This window comes from Electrona antarctica (assembly GCF_951216825.1).
Source record: "Electrona antarctica genome assembly, chromosome: 15".
In the NCBI taxonomy this organism is placed as follows: domain Eukaryota; kingdom Metazoa; phylum Chordata; class Actinopteri; order Myctophiformes; family Myctophidae; genus Electrona; species Electrona antarctica.
The window spans coordinates 32,600,157-32,623,223 of record NC_136796.1 but is presented as its reverse complement, the minus strand read 5'-3'; the positions used below and the strand labels follow the sequence as shown (position 1 = coordinate 32,623,223).

Sequence of the window (23,067 nt, the reverse complement as noted above, 5' to 3'; positions counted from 1 at the left end):
TGATGTTTCCTGAGGTCAACAGGGTTTCGGCTCTACCAACATCATACCCCTCACTCAGGCGACCCAGCCGGGGTTGATAAAATCCCGATTTACGTCCCAGTAGCTACCCTTGATCAGTCCATCAGGGAATGAGCAAGGCCACACAATCCGTTGCTCTGGAACTACTCTGCCGGGACTGGAAGAACCAAATTCTGGTGCATGGAAGGACTAGTCTCTGTGGATTGAATAGAGTTGGCTGTGGAAGAATCAAGGCCAATGTGAATCATGGCATGGTATTCGGGAACAGTTTGAATCAAACTGACGCAGTGTGAATCTGCCCTTAGTCAGGTTGGTGGTCCCTTTTTGAGTGGTGCAACCACTCCAAGGAACAGCAATGTCCCTATGTCCTAACCTATGTCCCGATGTTTAGAGTACCAATAGGGGGTGCTGTTGCACCACTCGCTTCAGACTGGTCTGAATTTTTCATAATCAGTTGAAAACCCCTGATTTATGGGCATTGGCATTCCATATAGACAAATTCAGAAACAGGTCTCATGGTCGCAGCTTACGTATTTCCTGTAGGCGGAGACGATATATCTGAGGGGTAAACCCGCACCTCTTCTACTACAGTGAACTGTAGAGTGACTGATGTTAGTCTGCCTCAAACGTTACTCTTTTACCTGCTTTTTACTAACACTAACATTACAAAGATGCCCAGAACATCAGGGTGAACCTGTGTAGTTTATGGCTGCTCCACAGTAGTGGCAACATTAAAAAAAAAAAAAACTTTATACTACTAAGCATTTAAAGTATGAGGTATAAAGTACAGCAGCCTTGTGTTCCTAAAACAGAAAGATTGGGTATTGGGTAAGACTGACGTTATGTATCTTTCAGGACCATTCACTGCTTCGTCTCAACCATTACTCTATGGCTCTGGTCTCGGCCACCGCGGTGGATATTTTGACATTCCGTTTTTTTTATTTTTATGTTGCCACTACTGTTGGAGCAGCCACACAGGTTCATCCCGATGTTCTTTGTAATGTTAAGTGTTAAAAACGGGTAAAAGAGTAACGTTTGAGGCAAACTAACATCAGTCACTACAGTTCACTGTAATAGAAGAGGTGCAGGTTTACCCCGCAGCTATGTCGTCTCCGCCTAAAGGAAATATGTAAGCTGCGACCATGAGGCCCGTTTCTGAATTAGTCTATATACAATATACAGATACAAAGTATGTCAAAGTTAAATAATTAATTCCGACAGCTCACTTCATTATGAATCAGTATTTATTAACAATCTCAACATTTTTCATATTTAATCTCAAACATTGTTTCTTAAATAACTACAGTACATCAACGAACATCAGTTCATTTCACTTGCTGTCACAAATATCAAAGATATTTACACACTGTACAATATATACATTATGCACAGGAGGCATGTATACACAAGACTTGTGTGCTTTTCACAGATTGATTAAAGCTCACATATCTTTGCCACAGCCTCAAGAAAGAGACAAGAGGGAACAGTTTCTTAAAACAATACAGACGACAAAGAATATTAAAAATGGCACCATTCTTACAGCGGGAGAAGCCTAATTTATAATTTGCATGCTTTTTTTTGCAGTAAATATAAGTTTTTTTCGGCAAAGGTCTCCTGCATACCTAATTTATGCTTCGTAGTTCGTAGGGCACCGCATGACCTAAACACTCACAATGTGTCGCAGATGCAACGAGTTGAACTTTTTTTTGGGCGCACGTTACCATGGCATGGGACAAAAGTATAAATTGTGCTTAAGTAAGACAAATAATTAATTAGGCTTAGATGGCACATGTCTACTAAGGGCCAAAGCACCCTTTAGAGGGAAATAAACATTGAGGAAGTGGCAAATAGATGACATCAAAAAAACATTTCCCGATAACCCGGTCGTCAGAATCAACATATGTTGAAGATGTAACATTATGTATAACATATGACTGCACATGTTCCATATCCAAGATATGAAACCCTCTTTTTTTCCCTATGAGATGAATTCAGAAGTAATCTAGCCATTCCTTTAACTGTACATTGATTTTGAAACGTACACACACGCACAACGCACATACAAACATCAAAAACTACAAAATTCAACAAAATCCCCAACCTCCTGTTTTTTTTTTTTTACATATTTTTCCTTCTACAAAATGATGTGCTTCCCTTTCTTTAATGCAGATGGAGGGGAGGGGATTAGCTTCGATAGAGGACATGCATTTAAAAGGCCCATGAATTTTACCAATTAAAACGTTTTCTCCAACCTTTGAGGCTCCTCAGATTAATACATACATCACGTTAAGTCTCCCCTCTACTTCATTCAAACCTCTACTCATTTGGAATAAACTTGGATGCCTTGAACAGGTTAAATACTGTGGAAAACGCGACCTTCCAGCAAACGTGAACTCAAAAACACTAAAATCAATACTAATAAATACTTAAATAATAATATCAGTTGCACTTACAGATCCGCTCAATAAAGTAAATATAAAAGACAATAATCCATGTCTGGTCTTCAGTAGCTGTGCTATAAATGTAAATGTTATTGTTGCGTCATTCTGTCAAGTGCTTGACTGTGCAAAAAACTACCGTCCTATCTTAGTGGTTTCGATACAATGTTAGGGCAATTAAAACTACTAGTGAGCACAGCTTCTACACAGTGCAACCACTTCTTTAAAGACCAGATAGTTTACCATCTCTCTCTTGAGCAAAGTCAGTAGGATGGGGACAGGGAACTGGACGTGCACACAAAAGTAATTGTTTGAGCTTGTTCTAGAGAAGGGCAACGGAATTATTAAAAATGTCGATGCTGGATGGGTACCAACCAAAATATGTTTGCAGCTTGGTTCCATTTAACCAACATTAGAAGGCCATATTGAGTATCAGATGGTCTAAAATGATACAAATGCCAAAAATTACAAACACTTTAGAAATAGGATAGAAACACTTCCAATAGACTTAAAACGTGTTTTATAAATAATCTATCAAAATGTATCAGAATTTGTGAAATTTGTAAAAAAAAGAAAAGAAAATATAAGTAATGAAATTAAGGCATCATTACCATTGTTCAAGTTCTCATGTAGGCCCGAATACACCCCATGGAGTATTTTTAGTGCAGTACTCAAGGTTGTGATTTTCCAACATTATCTGTGATAAGGTGTATACAGTATACGTATGTCTATTGGGATAGAAACTCATGAGTTCTAAATAGAACCAACGTTGGCAGTGACCACAAAATGCATCGACATCACACTTCAAGATCTTGTGCAACTTTAACACAAAAAAAAGAAAGAAAATAGGCCAATCTCAAAAACATTTGTAAAACTCCCAACTAGTACTTGTTCAATGTACAAAGAATGTTTTTTGTTTTTTAAGTTGGCCTAATTGGCAATAAACGTAGATATGGTGGCCTTTAGACCGTGTCACAGTTGAAGAGTCAGATATGTATTCCAGAAAGGCGATGGCCAGGCTGTTGCCATGACATTGCGTCATTTAGGAGGACATTTAGGAGCAGCAATGTTATTGGACAAGGCAGTGTCACTACGATTCGACAGGTCCACGTCCATTGGTCCCGCCCAGTGCAAATGGCAGTGAGTCACCCGATTGGTCCATGGGTTTAAAAAAAAGAAAAAAAGGTTCTAGGCAATGTTGGCCAGCTCTGTCGAGTCTGTTTCAGAATCTGCTTCGCTGTCCCTGCAAGAACACAAACGTTTCTTTAATATGGGATTCGCTAAATAGGCGAGTAAACACACAAGCACCAAACTATATAGTAAAAAAGAAAGAAAAAGAGACAATCTACAAGCTCACAACGTGCCCTGATGCGATGTGTCGTGAGCTTGCAGATTGGCTATTTTTGACATGCGACACCGGTGGGGAAATAAATATAACAAATCAAGCATACATTGACAATAGCCTTACCTTAGTTCCTGGAGCAGTTTGCGGTTGCCTTGCCTCCTTTCCTCATCAATTGGATAAGAGTAGAATATAACCAAGCCAATCAGAATGAGGATGATGGGCGCAGCGGAGACCAGCACTTTTAGGGTTATACCGACCGCCTCTGGTTGTGAACAGCCTCGAGTAATGTAGCCTGCAAAACTAAAAATATGATATGAAAACTGTTATATACAACTATTATATTACATCATCGTAACTTAAAACAAGCTATAAATTGTGCGGGGGAATTATATTACATCATCATAATTTAAACGCAAAGCATCCAGGAGGTTGAATGAATATATATATATATATTTTTAAATCTCCCAAAAAGTGTACAACAGAGGTCTCCTGTCTTGATGGCAGACCATCACATGACAGATCAAAAGGCCATCATTCTACAGTAACTCTAAACATGTGATGCACGTACACTATCCTATTACTTTACTCATTGAGATGAATGGGTATAAGAAGAACTTTGAAGTGGGATTTGGCTTAGTGCGGAGTGTCAGACTTCAGTTGGTTAATGGCAAGACCTCCCGACTTGTTTTGAAGGATTAATGGTGCAGATTTTGGGTGACTGTGTGTGTGTGTGAGAAATAGTGAAAAGTAGCAAAAAGTACAATTAAAAGTGACGAGTCGCATGAAAAGTCAAAAATGTATCTACAAGCTCACAATGTGTTGCAAGCTTATAGATCTGCTCTTTCTGCCTCTTTTGTGCAACACTGTAATACAAAATATGAAATAGGGCATTCATTTCTTGAAAAAAGAAAAGTAACGTAAAACGATGACCTGTGGAGTTACAAGGTTTCGGCCCGACAGTGATGACTTACTCTAAGCTCAGTGTAGAAATGCCCAACGAAACTCCAGATGCAAATTTGGTAAAGAAGACGTAGAATGAGTAGAATATGGCCTCATGTCCGGTGGAGTCAGGGTTGGCCACCTTGAAGTCATCGACCACATCAGGAAGCATCGACCTACACGTACAGAGAGACGCCATCAGTAAGATCACACCATAACCAAATCTAGAGCTTGAACAAATGGAGTCAGCATGCGTGTGTGCACGTGTATGTGTTTATCACTGACTGACCATGGCAACAGGAAGGCTGCGGCCACGCTCACTCCAGCAGCAAAGGAGACGACGTATGTGACATACAAGTTGCTCTTAACACACACCACCAGAATCATGAAGGGAATAACAGACTAGAGAGAGAGAGAGAGAGAGAGAGAAAGATGTCAGTCATAAAACGAAGTTACTTCCCCAAAAGCTTACAGCATTCTTACAGACACCAGATTGCTTGAAGTTACCGTAATCACTCTTCAAAATGACTAGAACACTGTTAAAACATAGCGAGTGGTTGGCGGGGTAATAACATCACTGCAGCCTTACCGTAGTTCCAACAAAAACAGCTGTCTTCTTCCCAAACCGAGTCAGGAACCACTGCCAGAAGGGGATGGTCAGGGTAGCCGAGAGCTGGAGGGGAAATAAAGAAAAACATTATTTTTTAACTGGTTATCCAACCATTTTGTTGACAAAAAACAGTGACAGAACAGCACTTAGTGGTTGTGGACAGGGTTCCACAGAAGTTTGTTTTGGGCTTTTTTTGCAAGTGAACCCAATGCTCCATGTTGTTGTGATATAACTACTAAATTCACAGAGGGACATTCAGGTGTCACAGCAGCAAATGTACTCTGACCATCCATCTAGATATATATATATATATATATATATATATATATATATATATAAAATAAGTCTACCAAAAGTGAATCAACGAATACGTGAACTATGGTACCAACCAAGTCAAGTATCCCCCAAAGGGATTAGCTGTCGTTTGGTGCGTAACAATACTTCAAAATAATACTTCCAAATGTGTTGATGGAATGAAGAATATGTGACCTCTCAGAGGCCACTCACAACAGACCAGACAATGGAGAGAGGTGTATAGCCCTTCCCAAAACAAATCCTGGTTCAATACAATGGAAAGTTCAGAGATCATTATCTCAATGACATTAGTTAGGAGACAGGTACCCGTTGACCCCTGATGGCCCAACTAATGACAACAGTCCTCTGTGTGCCACACTAGCTTTCCACATTTGACTGTGAACTGTGGAGCATCCATCCATCCATCCATCCATCCATCTTCAACCACTTATCCGTAGTCGGGTCGCGGGGGCAACAGCTCCACTAGAAAGCTCCAGACTTCCCTCTCCAGAGACTCCCTCTCTGGGAGTGTACAAATGGATGGTTCCATTTGTACACTCTCATAGTTACACACCAACACAAGAACACTTTGAGACCCACTGGTGTAGAAGAGTGTTTCCACTGAGCCAACATGCACAAAAGCAGCACCCCGATACTGTTTGACCAGAATAGAACTGAGCCTTCATTAGTAATATCGGTAACACCTGTGAAGGAAGTAGGGAAGGGGCCCAAGTTCTTTCCAAAATGCCATGTGTGCATACAGCCCATTCAGTCCAGTAACTCCAGTTCAATTTGCCAGGCAGCAGGCTCCAAGAAAAAAGGTCACCCCTGGCTAGCAACGTGCCCTGGAACGTGCTTGTCTTCCCAAAGTGCCTCAAAGCAACAAACAGAAACACATGGTCCTTTTGTTTGTTTCCATCTGATGAGCCTCCCTCCCTACCGCCCCTTGGACAATGTTTCATTTGTACACCCTCTGCTCTTCCTGTGCGGCCTGGTATTTATCCACCCTTTGCAGTTCCCGTGGACTCCCTATTGAGTTACAGTGTCTTGCGATTATCTAATGCACTGGAAAAATAACGCCTACCGTGCCTCCGGTTTAATCTGTCCTTTTCCCATGGTATTCATAACAATAACACTTATCATGAGGACTGTTCAGAAGTCAGCTTGATGGCTCTCTTTAACATTAAAGTTGAGGATTAGGGTCACTGGCATGAAATAGAGAAATCACAAAATAGTCAATTTATTAAATTAAAACTTCCATCGCTGAAAAGTTACCCTCTTTGACTGTGTAATCCTTTCCATAAAGTAAAGGATCAGTGCTTCAAATCTGTTCAACCTCGCTGACCCAAAGACAGTTTCTCAGCCTGTAAAGTTACAGTTTGGTAGCTCGCAGCTGACCGTTAACTGAACGCACAATAGCTGCCAGGATCCTGACCGCTTAAGATCGATTGACCGCATCTGTGTCACTTTAGCGTTTAACCACATTAACTATTATTTTATACTTTAGCTACTGAAAAATAGCAGATCTACAAGCTCATATAGCTTGTAGATCTACAAGATCCTGCAGATCTACGAGCTTGTAATCTTTTAATATACATTTGTTCACAGCAAACATCTTTAACTCATATCTTTGCTTCTTGGGGTCCCTGTAACTAACTATTTTGAGATGCAGATCGGCAGCCAAATGCATATAATTTTGGAGGCCCTTGACATGAATACATTTAAGAACCAGATATAGAAACAGGTTTTCCAGAAAACAGCATTCTCTCCCCCGACTTAAGAGAGCCAATGAAAGTATATCAAATCGAACAAAAGGACAGAGACTGTAAAAATGCCAATTCCCACAGCTGAGCAGCCCAACAGCTCTGCTACTGTATGTCTCTGTTGTCAGTGGGAATGGGCTGGCATTTAGACCTGCCAGTCCGAGTGGTCACACATCACAGTAGCCAGGAGCCACTGGCTGGCCTGAGAGAATTGATGTCTTCCTTTGTTCATGCTAAGATAATGCTTCTGTTTTTCCTCGGGGGTTGATCAGGTTACATACTGTATTGCTGACAAACTTGGTCGGTACTGTGGGAAACCGTGCACTTATCCAGTTTGTCTGCACTGAAAATGTCATCGTGTGTGTGTGAGAGAGAGTAAAGAGGCTGTGTGTGCTCACCATGATGACCAGTAGAATGTTCTGGAAGTCATCTTTGAAGCCTAGTGTGTAGATGCAGAACGTTGCGAAGTTCCCCTCTAGAAGCTGTATGATAGAAGCACAGACGGGTTCAGTAAATTGACACACACACACGCTCAGAGGGCAGAAACTGTCAAAACGCTCCAAACATTTTACACAAGAAGTGGCTTAGCCCATAAACAAACATACTTTACATATACACACACTCAGCAGCCCTTTCCATATCCACAGAGCAAATCTGGCATGCTGCCTTACGAAGCTTTGGTTCGGTTTTACTACTATATAAAACTGTTCATTTAACCCTGAACTTGTGGAAATGGACACATTTTGACTGTGTATTGAGTGAGGTCACAGTGAAGCGGTGCTATGAAACCATAAGCATGAATGCATCAGTTATGCGTGTGTGTGCGTGTGTACACGCTCACCATGAAGGCTAATGATGTGAAGAGGAAGCCCATAACCAGTTTGACATAGGGTCCATGTCCCATCACCATCCTTATTCCCTGGAAGAAGCCCATGGGCTTGCACCGGGGACGACTCTGGGATTCTGTGAGGAGCGGGAAGAAAGGAGAAGGGGACAAATATGAATTTCTTTTTCAAAATGTTTCAGTTTCTTTTAAAATCGTAAAGAACAGCAGATCTACAAAGAAAGTTTTCTTTCACTCATTCATAATTCACACACACACACACACACACACACACACACACACACACACACACACACACACACACACACACACACACACACACACACACACACACACACACACACACACACACACACACACACACACACACACACACACACACACACACACACACACACACACACACACACACACACACACACACACACACACACACACACACACACACACACACACACACACACGCGGTCCCTTCGCTGGTCTTTAGAAGTCTAGAAGCATAGCAGCTTGACAGTCGAAAGTGTAAGTTAAGGGATGAGTGTCTTGCCTTTTTTCTCTCTCACTCCGAAGAAGAGAACGATGGCACACAGAACGTAGATGGAACAGATGGAACCAGAGGAGATCATGTAGGCAACTTTCTACAAGGAGAAGCAAGGTCAGAGTCCAGAGTTAATTGATCATTTATACACGAGACACCTACTATATACTATATGTGTCCTCTGCATATTTTAAACCATCCTAAGAATTAGGAGCAGTGGGGTTAGTGCCTTTAATACAGAACCCAGGGAGCAGTTAGGGGTCAAGTGTCTTGCTCATCAACACTGTGGAGATGACACAGACTGGGCGGGCTGGGGGCCAAACCGGCAACCTTTTGATTGCCAAATGGCCTCCCTCTACCTTCTCAGCTATGGCCACCCCTGTCATCACCATGTACTGTTGGCATTCTCATGTTGTGATTACGAACAAGTTGAGTCACCAGTGGAAGTTTAGATATGGATGAAGTGCTCTAAGAGAGAGAGAGTGTGAGTGAGTGAGAGAGTGATAGAAAGAGAGAGCGTGTGTGTGTGTACCGTGTGCTCCAGGTCAGAGTCGGTAGTATTGCCGCCGAGCAGGGAGGTATTACTATGGAGACAAGGTGCATTGGCCATGCCCACTATCTGCCCCTGGACAGCTGTACCAATCAGAGTGCCCAGAACCTCCACAGTCATCCCTGGTGTGAGAAGAGAGAAAGGAAGAAAAAAGGGGGGCGGGGGAGGGGTTTAGGTCGATGTGACTCATACAGTGACCTCACACGACCTCACATGAGAGGAAGTTACTTCAAACTTTAAACAATGGCCATTTGCGTTTGAACATCCTTTATTGCTTTAACCGTGCGGAAATGTTTCCGGTCATGATCACACTAGTCTCACGTGGCCAGATTGTTGCCTCTCACAATTTTCAAATGCTTCCGTCATACAGTCTGGAGCACAGAAGCTCTGATCATGAGCAAACGATAAAGTGGAAGTGAAGCCTCCTCCCCACTTCGGTTTAGTCTTTACAGTCGCGCAGATTAATCCTAATATAGAGCGAAATCATCTAAGCATAATAACTTGCTGCCTAGCAGGAATGGAAATTTAAAAAAAAAATCAATGGAAAGATATTTTAAATATATTGACTCTATATAGCATTCGGAGATGGTGGAATAGTTGTCTGGCTATCATCACACTTACTGTAAGCGGTGGCCGAGTCCCTCTCCTTCTGATCTGTGCTGATGAACATGGTGAGGGCGGAGTAAGGCACATGGAAGCACTGGAGAGAACACAGGAGAAGATTGAGATTAAGACTGAAAATGTGCTTTTGACTTGTGCAGAGTCAACCGTGTGCAGAGCAGAACATTGATTTATTATGCACAGGACAAGTGAAGGTGCAAAAGAGACTCAGTCTCAATGTGTTTTTACTGGTTAAAAAACTGTGTGTGGGGTGGAGTGTATGTTTGTGTGTGCGTGTATCTCACTCACAGTTTGTAGGGTCTGGAAGAGGCAATAGAACACCAGGTACCAGATGACCTTGCCTTGCCCCTCAAAAGGGGGGACATACCATATGAGGAAGTAGGTCAGCACGGCGAGTGGAGTGGACAGCACAATCCTAGAAGAGATGACAAGAACACTCAACACAGTGAGTGATCAAGAACGTGACACTACTCGAACACGTAATGCCAGCACAATAACACAGTGTGAAGAGAGAGGCAGGCCGCTCATCATTACATAATGATGTTGTCCCCGTAATCAACTCTAGTGTTCCTCGTCGTCATTCGCTTTGAGCCAAATGGCCTCAACTCTGCAGTTCTCAGATCTCACAACAAAGCCACACTTGAGTGAACCAGCTTGTAGCGGCACAGAACCATGTCATGTTGTTATAATTGGTAAGAGAGAAAAGGGGATACAAACTATTCTTGGAACGGTTACAAACGTGCATATATGTGTTAGATTGAGGTTGAAGTAGGTGTGCCTAATGCCACGTTCACACTGGCAGATGCAAAAGATATAAAGATTCAAAGCTACACAGTGCATCTGTAGCTTTGTAACTGAAGTTGAAACCAGCTCAATGTTTTTGTAGCTTTTGCAGCGGCTACAACCTTCGGATGTATCTTCATGTCGCTGGCTTCCATGGAAAATGAATAGTAGTCTGTATCTTTGCATCTGGCCGTGTGAACGCAGCATTTAGTGTCAGGAATGGACCTCCTGGTCTTTCACCTTAAAGCACAATTACATTTTGGTAGAGATTGGGGTTTTGTAGTTGCCTTACAAAAGTTACATTTTGTAGTTACCTTACAAAGTTCAATTGTTCCAAGAAAGAACTTGCTTATAAGCACATCACATAGCTTTCTTCCCTGAGGTTATACTGCAAGTGTACGCCCGAAATTGGTTCAGGAGAGGCAGTTACTTTCACAGGGTATGTACAGTATGCGTTTACTTAGGAGGTACGCCAAGAACTTTGAAGGATACACAATGTTGATATGAGTGAAAGCATGCCGTTCTAATCATCTCACCACTGCCAGCTCTTCGCAACTCTCTCCCCACCTAATTCTTCCAACTAAAATGGAAATGTCTGCAGCCACTTCCTGCCCTACAAAGCTTCTTCCCGTCCATCGCCTGAGTTGTAATCAGCCAATCAGATGGAAGTATGCATGTGGGTCACTGGGTCTGTATTTGGTACCGCACATGCAGGAAGTGCAGTGTAATTCCTCAAACAGAAGCTGCATGGGCTTAGAAACCATCGGCCAAGAGGATATGATGAAATTGCCATTACATATCAGGTATTGTTCAAATAAGGAAATGAAGACACCGACACTACAACGGTTGTAGTGTCTGTGTCATAATTTCCTACAACCAACCTGTACCCTGCTCCTTCATGACGTAGAATACATGAACAGTCATGGCTCTGGCATGTTGTGAATAACGTGCTAATAATAAACCAGGACAGACAGACCAGTGCGTGGGTAACACCATGTGGTAGAACAGCCACCGTCTTTCAAAGCAACCCTGATTTCACCAATTCATTTTCCCTGCGTGTCCAATCCCTTTAGACCAGGGGTTTTTGTCTGGGGACCCCCAGAAATGCTTTGGCCATGTCTCTCGTCTTTTTTCTTTTCTTTTTTTTAAAAAATATGCCCGAAATAGGGAGGCTAGGGTTAATGTGTTAATCAGCCAATCATAAAGCCTGGAACTTCATCATACGACAGTGCCACATGCTGAAAATAGCCAATCAACAAGCTGAGCTACCATATCCATTTTCGGCAGCCTTTAGATGTATACATTACTTTCACCTGTGAGTGAGATTACAGATTTGCGTACAATGGGAGGCATGGTGTGAGTCAAAGCTCCGTAATGCATGTGAAACTGAAGCACGTAAGAGAGGGAGTGCCCTCTGGAGGTAGGAGCTTCAAAGCCTATCCTTATCAAGGGAGCGGCGACCGGTAGCTATGATTATTTACATGGCCAGTTTCCTCTCTTTGTAGATCAGATATCTTCGGCGAGGACAATTTTGTAGAGGGAAAAAGGAGGTGGCCTATTATAAAACCCGGGGGGACACCACGATGTGAAATGGATCTAGAGATCATCTATATTTGACACAGGCAGTCTTTGTTCCAAACTTTCATAAAAATAATGATTTTAAAATCTAAATTGGAACAAACTGCCATCTGCTGCAGACGATCTAAAGCAGGCTGCTAGCAGGCCAAGTGCATTATGGGACTTGGGATGTTATGCTTTAGAAAGTTTAGACTAGAGAATGCTTTAGAGTTAAACGTATATAACCAGTGGCAGACACTGTAATGTCAATCCTAGCATCACATTTCTGTTTTCTAAAATAGCAGTGCTGACTAGGAGTCTGGTTTACCTTTGGCCTAGTCACTAAACTAAACCCCTTAAGAGCAAAATGATGAGCTCTGAGGTGTTAAATTGTGCAATTAAACACTGATACGCTATTTTTATGGGCCAATTCCGATAACGTCACAGTTTCTCTCATGTCTGGCGTTGACCTAATCTCTCAAGACAGATTCGGAGCTCCGCGACTAGGATGTCTTATTTTTGTTTTCCTATTTTTTGCCGATAGGCATTGACCTACTTGCACTGTATGTACTACTTCCACTCTATGTATACAACGGACATGTGCATACATAATCAATTTGGAAAATTGCTCTATGCCCAACTTTGTGTCTGTGTGTACCCCATATCGATGATTGGATTGGCTGAGGGCTTAAAAAGTGAGAATAAAAAGTGAGGACAGAAAAGTGAGGACGCCAAAAGTGATTGGCAGGAATGTGATGATGTATGATGATAAGAGCACCCCTCACTTCACACGAGTGTAATTTGTAATTGGACAAATAGTTTTGATGCATGGTGAAAATAAAGCTAGGTATTTGGCCACTTTATCAAAAATATTTGTTTAAGAAATCATATTAAACTGTGTCAATCTCATTTTACATGCAAATATTGCATAATTGTTGCCAAAAACTACCAACAGGAAACCTGCAACCCATCATGTCGGTGTATATGCCGGTAAAATCGACTGCAATAGTACATTTCATTCACTTGCTCCCTCTCACTACATGAACTGTAGTAACCCCTTGGATTCCTCACACATTCTACAAAGTCTACAAGGGCCCTTGCTGCTGAAAGCTGCAACACCATTGGCTGAGCCAGGTGGTGTGTTGTGGGTTGGACCAATGAGAAGCCAGCCGGAGCCGTCTCTCATCACCCCTCCCCCTGCTCGCTACACACAGCTTCGGAAGACAGAGGAACTCCTAACTGCATCCTACTCCTCCCTGCCTAAGGCACAGCTCAAACACGCATCATGCATATCTCAACATAAACGTTGACTGCACAAACTCACATGCGATTCTTAACTTAAATGTCATCTGCTCTTTTCTCCAGTGGGACTGATCAAAACCACGAAGGGACTGAACTCACCGTTTGGTCTCTCATCATTTCCTCCTCCACCACCTCCTCCTACTCTCTTTCTAAAGAAGAAACAGCCAGATTGTATGCAAGATTTTTTTCCCTGCATGACCCACTTTCATATCTTAATGCCATCTTAGGATAGTGATGACATCTCTTCTACTTAACCCTCTCCCACGTTGCTACTTGTTGCCGTTGTGATTATGCGCAGCAGCGTAACATCATCACACATTACATCATATTCATTTTTATTTAAATATGAAAGTCCTGCAATAAAAAATGGCCTAATAGTACATTACACAACACAGGTCTCAAAGGGGAAAAAAGCATGGGTATTTCTCTGCAAATGAACACAAGTTCACAGGAAGATCTTGTGTTCCCGTGTGACCTGCACTGACAATCAAGGTGTGTGCAATTAGCACACACCTTGCACACACATGTTGTCTCCCCTCCGGGGACAACACAAACAAACAGACAACGGATTGTGCCAGAGGCCCACCTGCTGGGACCTGGGTCCCTCTGCACCGAATAAAAGGTGACTCTGAAGGGGACATTCCACAAGTGTCTTGGGATATGAACAGGAATGCTGTAACACCCCCTGCGAGTAAACGGATGACTCCACTGAACATTTTGCTCTTTGGGAGACCTTCTGGTAAGCGATTATTTAACAGCAGATACCTTATCTTATTTTGGGGGCCTGGTATGTGTAACTAACTTCAACCCAAATAAACATCTAGTATAGAAAAGCATAGTTATAGGCCTACAGTTTCACTTTTTCACCAGAACATTCTTCAACTGCCCCTTTCGGTGTCCCTCTAGCTTTCCAATTAGATCAAGCAGCTTCTAAATGCTTCAGTGTATAGGGAACGCTACTAGCCACTTACATAATCAACAGTCCTCACTCCCACCCTGTGCCTTACCGTTCTCACATAGAGGGTCATTGACACCCTAAACATGAGCTGCACACAGACAGAGCTGCACACAGACAGAACATGTGTAGTGAACATGTTTGACGATTCAGGACTCAGGGGATATAGAATATGCAAGCCACTACAGTCCAAAAGAATAAACCCATAGTCAGTGCAGGCACAGACATGCCATCCAACTAAGGTCACTAGCAGTGGCCTGAAATGGCTGTGGCAGCATTATATATAATCACCCCATTCTCTCTCCACCACAGAGACACAATCATTACACAGTTGCAGGAAAAGAAAGGGGCATTTCTCCAGGCAATGTAACGCTCAAACAATGGATTTCGTCAAAAGGGATTAAACTGAACAAACTACATTTAAAAAAGAAGAAAAAAAAGTCAAATAAGATAAAACCTAACAATTATGCATTCAGTAATTATCCAGGCCAAACAATGAGGGTTATCCTTTTCATATATTTAGTCTATTTAAAACAGCGTTTTCCCATATACAGAGATAAAGTCACACGCTTTTGCAAAATATTCTCTCAAAAGACGAGTGGGAGGAAAGTAGAGTGTATGCTTGCTGTGAAAGCTAGACCTAGCAGGCTGGGGTTATATTTATCAACACCATGTCAAAAGGCCATACTGTGGGAATGTGCAAGACCTCCAACCACCGTGTTTTCTATATTAAAAACTTAAGACGCACAAATAGCCAATTGTAAAGGGATTTTCTTCACATTCAGGTTTTAGTGTTAAATCTTGGACCAGTGTACGGAAAGCATATTTTCATTAGGATATTTTATGGTTTGCAGAGTTGCAGTAAAACCTTTATGGTGTGTGTGTGTGTGTGTGTGTGTGTGTGTGTGTGTGTGTGTGTGTGTGTGTGTGTGTGTGTGTGTGTGTGTGTGTGAAAGAGTGAGTGAGTGAGTGAGTGAGTGAGTGAGTGAGAGAGTGAGAGAGTGAGAGAGAGTGAGTATTATGGATGTATTGTGTGGGCAATGAGGAAGTGGCAGGACAATAACGGCATCAGTATGAACCAGAGTAACCCATCAGGGGCTGACGTTGGAATTTCTCATGGCACGAGAGAGACCCCACCCCCACACGTTCAGTGGACACTTGCACATCAGCTGAGAACACCCCATATGAGCTCTGACTCACCAAGCTCAACCATATGCTCCGCCTCTGGGAATTACAAAGGAAGAGAGAATAGTGGGCATTCCTAGAGTCACACACCTCTCCTCATTATGTTTAGGATATAATTTTACCTCCCCGTCAATGAAATCCTTTTCAAAGCAGGGTCTAGTCTAGGGACCCCGTTCCCCAATCCCCAATAAATGAGGAATGGATACATTTCAACTTAATTCACTAGACATTTCTACAATACAAAAATATATAACCAACATTATAGAGTATATCCCACTTAAAAAAATGTAAGAATTTAATTTAAACCAAAGCATATTTCACAGGGTCCATGACATGAACAGGTTTCCAAACTCCTGTAATAGGGGTTGGGGGGGGGGGGGTTGTACCTACCAGGGCAGCATGCGTCCGAAACGCGTCCATGGGGTGCGGGAGACCAGGAAGCCCACCGTGGGATCCGTTACTGCATCCCACGCTCGGCCCACGAACAGGATAATGGAAGCATGCCAGGCGTTCACCTGTGATCGCAGACGATGGAAGGGAACAACATTGTATTTTAGTGAAAATTATCTTTCTACCATTCCCGTTTCCTCCCAGCACCCAGACAGCAGGGACGGCAGTGGCTCAGCGAGCAGATACGGCGGCCATCTGGTACCCGGAAGGTTCCCAGTTCGATCCCGACGACCATGCTGCCTTTGCGTGATTGCCTCAGCCGTCAAGTGTGTGAATGTCGACCGCATTAACATTAAAGAATTACTTATTTTCTGGATTAACATGAATTACTTATTTTCTATCAATTACTACACATCCCATTATGAAGCCTTGAATTCATGGGAGATTTTTTCGTTTTGGTCGGATTTACTTAATAATTTGATGACACGGTGGACTCTCTGGTAGGAGACTCAATGGAGACTCTGCTGGTCATCAAATTATTGGTTTAAGAATTATGAATTCAAGGCTCCATGGCGGGGTGCAGTACTAAGTTCCGACAACCTACCTCAAACCCTAACCATAACCGCAAGCACGGCGCAGCGCATGTTCGCCAACCTTAGCGCATGTTAAGGTTGCTTAATCCGGTCGTTTTCCACATGTCGGACTATTGGCGGGTCGGAAAAGCATACAGACCCCCCATGGCGCGAGTAATCGATAGGAAAAAAAAAAGACATTTTAGGGGGTGAACTATCCCTTTAATGTATAAGTGTGTGTGTGCATTTGTCACGTGAATGGCTGGATGTGAGCATTGTAAAGCCCATTTGAGTGGTCTGAAACTGAAAGATTAGATAAAGTGCAATATATAAGTTATCCATTTACCACTTGTTTGCTTATTTTCATTGACATTTATTGCCTGGCACTCCTTAAATAGTGGCCAATTGTAATGTCAGGAATTTAAGTCATTCTTCTGATGCGTTCTGAGTAATATATTGTCATATAACTACATGGAGGTACTCACAATTTCCTGTATACGAAAATTCCTGACTCAAAAAACCAGCCATACCTGTTGCTATACACACAACAACTAGCCACTCCTGACATCTCATTTAAAAATAATTACTGACCGACAGACAACTCATGCTTGCATACCTTCCACAACCTACATCTGGAGAACTCAAAGCCATGTTGGTGGTGTTGTGTTTATATCCTTATTTCTCTGATAAACATGCAGCATGTGTTTTTCTTTCATGGCCATCTAATAAATCAAGAGAAAGACCAGTCCGCAACACTGGTAAGGAATAACTTAGCTCCACTGGTTTATTAATTCAACGTTTCGATCACTGGGATCTTCTTCAGGAATGATCTAATAAAGCAAATCATGCCTTGATATTAGGCCCATTTATAATTCTGTATTTTAGTAACATTCAGAATGTTCTATACGTATAATATATGCAATATCCAATGTGCACAATGTAGGGACAGTCTGGAAAGTCAAATGTGAGAGTCAGGTCCAGCAGCAGCTGTGGCCCTCAGCGGTAGAGCTGCTCGTGTTCTGCATGTCCTCTCTCTGCCTACTGTGACGAACAGACCCAGAGAAACTGTGTGCAACGACAAATGCGAGACCTCTGCACTGTACAGGCGGCTCCATGCTGTGTCGCCCAATTGACTCTTAATCACTGATCCGAGCGGTCAGACAAAGCTAGCCCCTGGGAAGCCGTCAACTCACAACGCCGTCTTAGTGTTGACCGCCAGATCAGCGCCAAAGCTCATTAAAGGCAGACCCACCAAATCATACTACTACCGATCTCCCCCCACCCCGCCCCGTACCCTCCTATCCCTGGCTGCAGACTTTTTCAACATAAGCTCCTGTAAGCTTGTTGGGTGTTAGTTTTGAGCCCTGTCATGGAGTTAATCAGCGACACAATAAAAAGGAACCTGTTCTGCCTCGTCGTTTTTTCAACGACAATGGCCCTATTGTATAGAAGTGCTACAGAATGAGTGTGTGTGTGCAGGGAGGTAAAAAGATCCATGTCCGGCCATGTGGCTATCCGAATGCCATAGATCTCTGCCCACGTACTGAACCACGGAAGGACAGTGTAAAGCTGGACAATAATGTGTGCAGTATATTGCCAATTTTGAGGGCCATTAAGGACAAATGGGTGGCTAAAGCAAACGTTTTTGTCGCTCACTGAAAGAAATGTCTGAAATCCAGGTTCCCGTTATGAAAGAACTAACATGGAAAGTTATGGTTACAGAAGTGCACACATGGATGGAGTATACCGACTCACCTGAGCCACATCCAGTAGGTAGATCTGCAGGAAGAAGCCCAGGGCACATCCGGTGATCTGGTAAGGCGCTCCACCAATGGCATAGCACAGTTTATTGCAGACTGACAATCTGTTCCTCGTCTCACGCTGAGGAAAAGAAAAAAGGGGGAAATAATGGGTTAATTAAAAGAATGAGAAAGAATCATATAGGTGACTCGGTGAGCCTTCTGGAAGTTAGAGCTAGAAGCGTAACTAGAAAACAGAAATGTATTAAACAACAAGCATGTAATATGTGATGAGCTGCAAGCAGCCCTCTGTTTGCACTTGTGCTTGAAAACGTTGGACAGGCGAGCCATCCGACCAACAGAGTGGCTTGCAAGGTCACAGCTTAAAGGCTAGACATTATACTGTATGTGACTGCTTAGCTTGTATAATAACCTATATATATATATATGCCTAATAAATGGGCTTGACTTAAGTTGGGAGTCATAAGGCAGCTTTATCCAAATGTAGGTTAATATGGAATGCTTGAAATGCCCCAAGTATTTCTAGCGGTTAAGAGGCATTTTTAGGCTTAGACTTTAGCAGAGGCTTGCTATAATGATCCTTGAGTAGCTTAATCAGCACAGTTGACTGTTGCAGGCTCATCCAAAACAAGTTGTAATTTCAAATACATTATCTCATTATGTGTCCCTGTTGTTTCAAGTTTGATATCTTACTTCACTTGTCCAGTTTGATATTGAAAACCACTTCCCCTTCACTTCTCATCATTTCTCACTTTTCCACATTTTCTTTGGATATCCTTCATGCACAATATGACCTAAATTGACTGAGTAGTCTAGTTGGCAAGGCATCGTGTAGATTTTTGAGCACGAGACGAGTGGCTACTGCTGGGGAAACCACTAACCAGACAGCCTCGCATTATGAAATCAGTGACCTGCTTAATTTCTCCACTGGGTGCCTAATTCGCTCCCCTAAAATGAGACGTTTTGCAACAGCAGTGCCAATCTCAGAACCACTTGTGCAAAGGTTACTTAGAACACACAAAACAATCCTCAAGAGAGTCTGGGACGGGTGAGGGTGCCCTCACCACGGATCCACACACCTCTGAAGCCAGATGACAGGAGCTTTGCTCTTACTTTAACTGGCTCACCGCCTTAGAGGGATGCCTGCCAGTGTAAACCAGGACTCCCAACCACTGGCTCTGTGGCTAACAGCCAGTCCAGGGCCATGTAAATACACCCTGTCCCCTGTCCAATCAAAAGACCTCCCTGTGTTTTTGGTGCCATCTAATCTGTGGCGTGCTGACCGGAATGAACACCAATAGATTGCTGCTGTTGAATGACGGACTGGCAACTGTAATAAAGAGAAAGGTGGGCTGACCATTAAAACTTTAGAGAACTGAGCCCTGTGTATTCCATACAGTATGATGCCCTTGTCTGCTAGTCACATATTTACATTCTTGTCAAGGTCATGAACAACACCTACTCGAAACTTTGTATTGTTTTCCGCTCTGTTGTCAAAAAAGAAATTGGGAGCTTTTAAAAAACTGTCCTTTCCTAGAGCCATAATTTGACAGCACCATTTCTTATAGTGGCTGAGCATGAAAACACCCTTGTGACCACATGTGAATGAACCTCTTGAGGTGTTAGTTGTTGATAAAAAAATGCATTTCTGTTTAGGTGACAAAAACACTCTGACCAATAGGGGAACTCGACAACTTGTCACAACAGTGAAAGTTTCAAATTGCAGAAACAATACCCAAGAGCCTAACCACACAGTCCGGTATTCAAACCAAGTGTCGATGGTATTCAACGCAACAGAATCTTAGTCCATTGATTTGTTGGACAAGTATAACCCATACATACTTTGCAATTAATCCCTAAATAAATGGCTCTCCTACTTGCAAAATGTCAATGTAGCAACCAAGTGTCACTCATGATATAACCATGCCATGTGGGAACATGTGTCATGAACGCCACCTAAGACTTGTCGACACCTTTCGTTAATGCCATAAGCTGAAAATACACGTTCTTACATAGGCCTAAGACATTCCTTCAATGGTAGTAGTAGAGCAGGACACATTGGACACTGTTGCATGTCCACAATCCCACATCCAAAACTAAGATGCTCCTCTCCCCACTAAATAAATTAAGGAACAATTACATATATGCAGATACAGTAGGCAGCTTTATCACAACACGTCCTCTGATAAGAAATTACACGTTATTGGGGTGGTTATTAAAAATAGTAAATGGTTTGAAGTTTGAACTTCATTTTTGAATACATTGGACAGATTAGATTGCTCCAGAGATAGCGAGTGGGGATTTTCACTGAAATTACCTATCAACGGCTTGTTGATTTGAGGTTTCACAAAACTCAGATGAGATATACTGGCTGAAGGACACGTAGCATTGCTGTCTGCTGCAGCTGCTCAGGCACAGCCTAAAGACAGACAAGCCTATAATTGGCAGCAATGATGACTGGCTATCTCCTCACCATCATAATCAAAAATAAAAATAAATAAAACGAAAATTAAAATAAAACTGAAGCAAACAAAAAGGTATATATTGCAAGTCAAGTCATATGGTCATATCAATATTGACTATCTGTCAATAATATAGTCTATATACAATTCCATATACAAAGGGCGGGCTGCGGTGCTCATGATTGTTCTGATTAATTAGCCATCTGTTATGTTTAATTTCCTCTAGTCTAAACAAAGAATGACGCGGTGTAGATTTAAATGTATCAAGAGCGACGCGTGGCGAGTCACGGCACAATAAATGTCAGCTCGCCCGTGTTTCATTCATTCGTTCACACACGTTGATATGATAAATCATCATTTTATGAAACAATATTTCTGAAGCTATAGCAGCCGATTGTCTTTGCCTATAATACAAAGCCGCCTTCAACAAATGAACAATGAATGAACTTACCTTCCCAGCAAGCTTGATGCCATCGGAGGAAACCGCCGGTTTATTCAATAAACTCGTGTTGGAATATTGCTCGGCTCCTTCTCCTTTGGCCATAACCACGTTTTGACTTCAACAACGGTAAAAGGTTATCTGAGTCTTATATTCACGAAATCGACGAAAATCTGCACTTTCACAGATATTGAACTGGATCAATTTGAACACTGACTCTCTGATCTGATCTGATGATGATGCCAGTGCCGGGGGATGTAGTAATTTTGTACTCGTGTTCCCCGCCCCTTTTCAACGAGCCATTCACCCCATACTTCACCACGCCCCACACCCACCAGACAGGGGATTTAAATCTACTGTAGAATCCCATAGGCTGGAGGGTTGGTACGGTGCTATGATTGGTTAGATGGTTGTCAAGGAAACCCTCGGTGGAGGTAATATAAATACAATACACACACACACACACACACACACACACACACACACATAAAACTATGTTTGACAGTCGGACAGTCGGTTGAAAATGTAGACTAGAAACCATGTTTGCTTGTTAGAACCTTCAGTAAGTTTGTTAGATACCTATATGAGTTTACACAAACTGCATGAATTGCTTGAGATGGGTGCATGCATGGTTTACTGCCTTGCTCAAGTCAAGAGCTAACTTAAAAAGGTAATATGTGGAGTCAACTCTTGCATTTTCTGTTTACACACACATACCCATTTAATCTTATAAGTTTGAGCTAATGCGGCTGCAATTCATGGCCACCCACCCTATTCTGATTGATGATACTTCACTATGCCTCAAAGTCACCATTTTGGGACTTTTAAATTTGAAACCTTTTATCGGGCTAAATGCCAAATATGCAAAAAATGGTCAGTTCCTTGTGTGTGATATAGAGAAAACAGTAACTCTTTTCAAGCAGGTTTCTGGAGTCTGTGTGCATGCTTTATGGTTTTCTGTGGCTGAAGTTTAGCCAGTATTTGCCAAGCGTGAGAGGCTAATGTACGTATATATGTTCCCTTTTTAGCTGAGCACACACACCACGCAGCCTACAGTAGACGGCAGTCTGAATACTCATCTGTGTGTTACAGTGAGGGTCCCACACATTTGCCAGAGGCTTATGGATACACACATACATACACTTGTAATTTTTCCATAATATTTACTATACATAAACAAATATAGACACACATGCTGTCACATATACACACACACATGTACATACACACTCACACTACAGACACACACCCCTAACCACTTTAACTTTAAATCTTTGCGGTGGGATCATTGGAGCGGAACTTTCCCTATCACCTTATTCAACATTCGATATTTGAACCCTTGCCCTGCCAATACAGTGTCAATTAGTAATCTGACCACATATACGTGTATGTGGTGTGGAGCTATGTGATCATACACTCGCCGATCGATGTATGTCAACAGTAGATTAGATAAGACTTCACAAAACGGGGCTGTTGTTAGTGTCGTCATGTCTGGACATAGACATGGACTTGTACAACTGTTCACATGCATCGGTGCCAGCATCATAAAGGCCTGATAGTGTCACTTTTACCCCACTTGTCAAGAAGAGCCCATGGTGTTCATTTTGAAAGGAATTTTGGATTTAGTTTCAGTCATACATAGTATTTTGAATAAAATTCCATTACGTTTTAGTCATTTAGTCTAGTTTTAGTTATATCATAA

The 23,067-nt window shown here is 42.3% G+C and overlaps 1 protein-coding gene across 1 annotated transcript; it reads right to left on the bottom strand.

The window, feature by feature from the left end:
- Positions 1-1,244: 1,244 nt before the first annotated feature.
- Positions 1,245-21,611, bottom strand: mfsd2ab (MFSD2 lysolipid transporter A, lysophospholipid b). Its single transcript, XM_079522163.1, has 14 exons — positions 21,378-21,611; positions 18,460-18,585; positions 16,133-16,257; positions 10,249-10,375; positions 9,961-10,039; positions 9,322-9,461; positions 8,799-8,889; positions 8,249-8,370; positions 7,806-7,889; positions 5,330-5,413; positions 5,030-5,142; positions 4,773-4,916; positions 3,925-4,101; positions 1,245-3,699 (listed from the first exon to the last, which is right to left on the bottom strand). The coding sequence occupies exons 1-14, from the start codon at positions 21,468-21,470 to the stop codon at positions 3,645-3,647; spliced, it is 1,560 nt and encodes a 519-aa protein (XP_079378289.1). The 5' UTR covers positions 21,471-21,611; the 3' UTR covers positions 1,245-3,644.
- Positions 21,612-23,067: the final 1,456 nt, after the last annotated feature.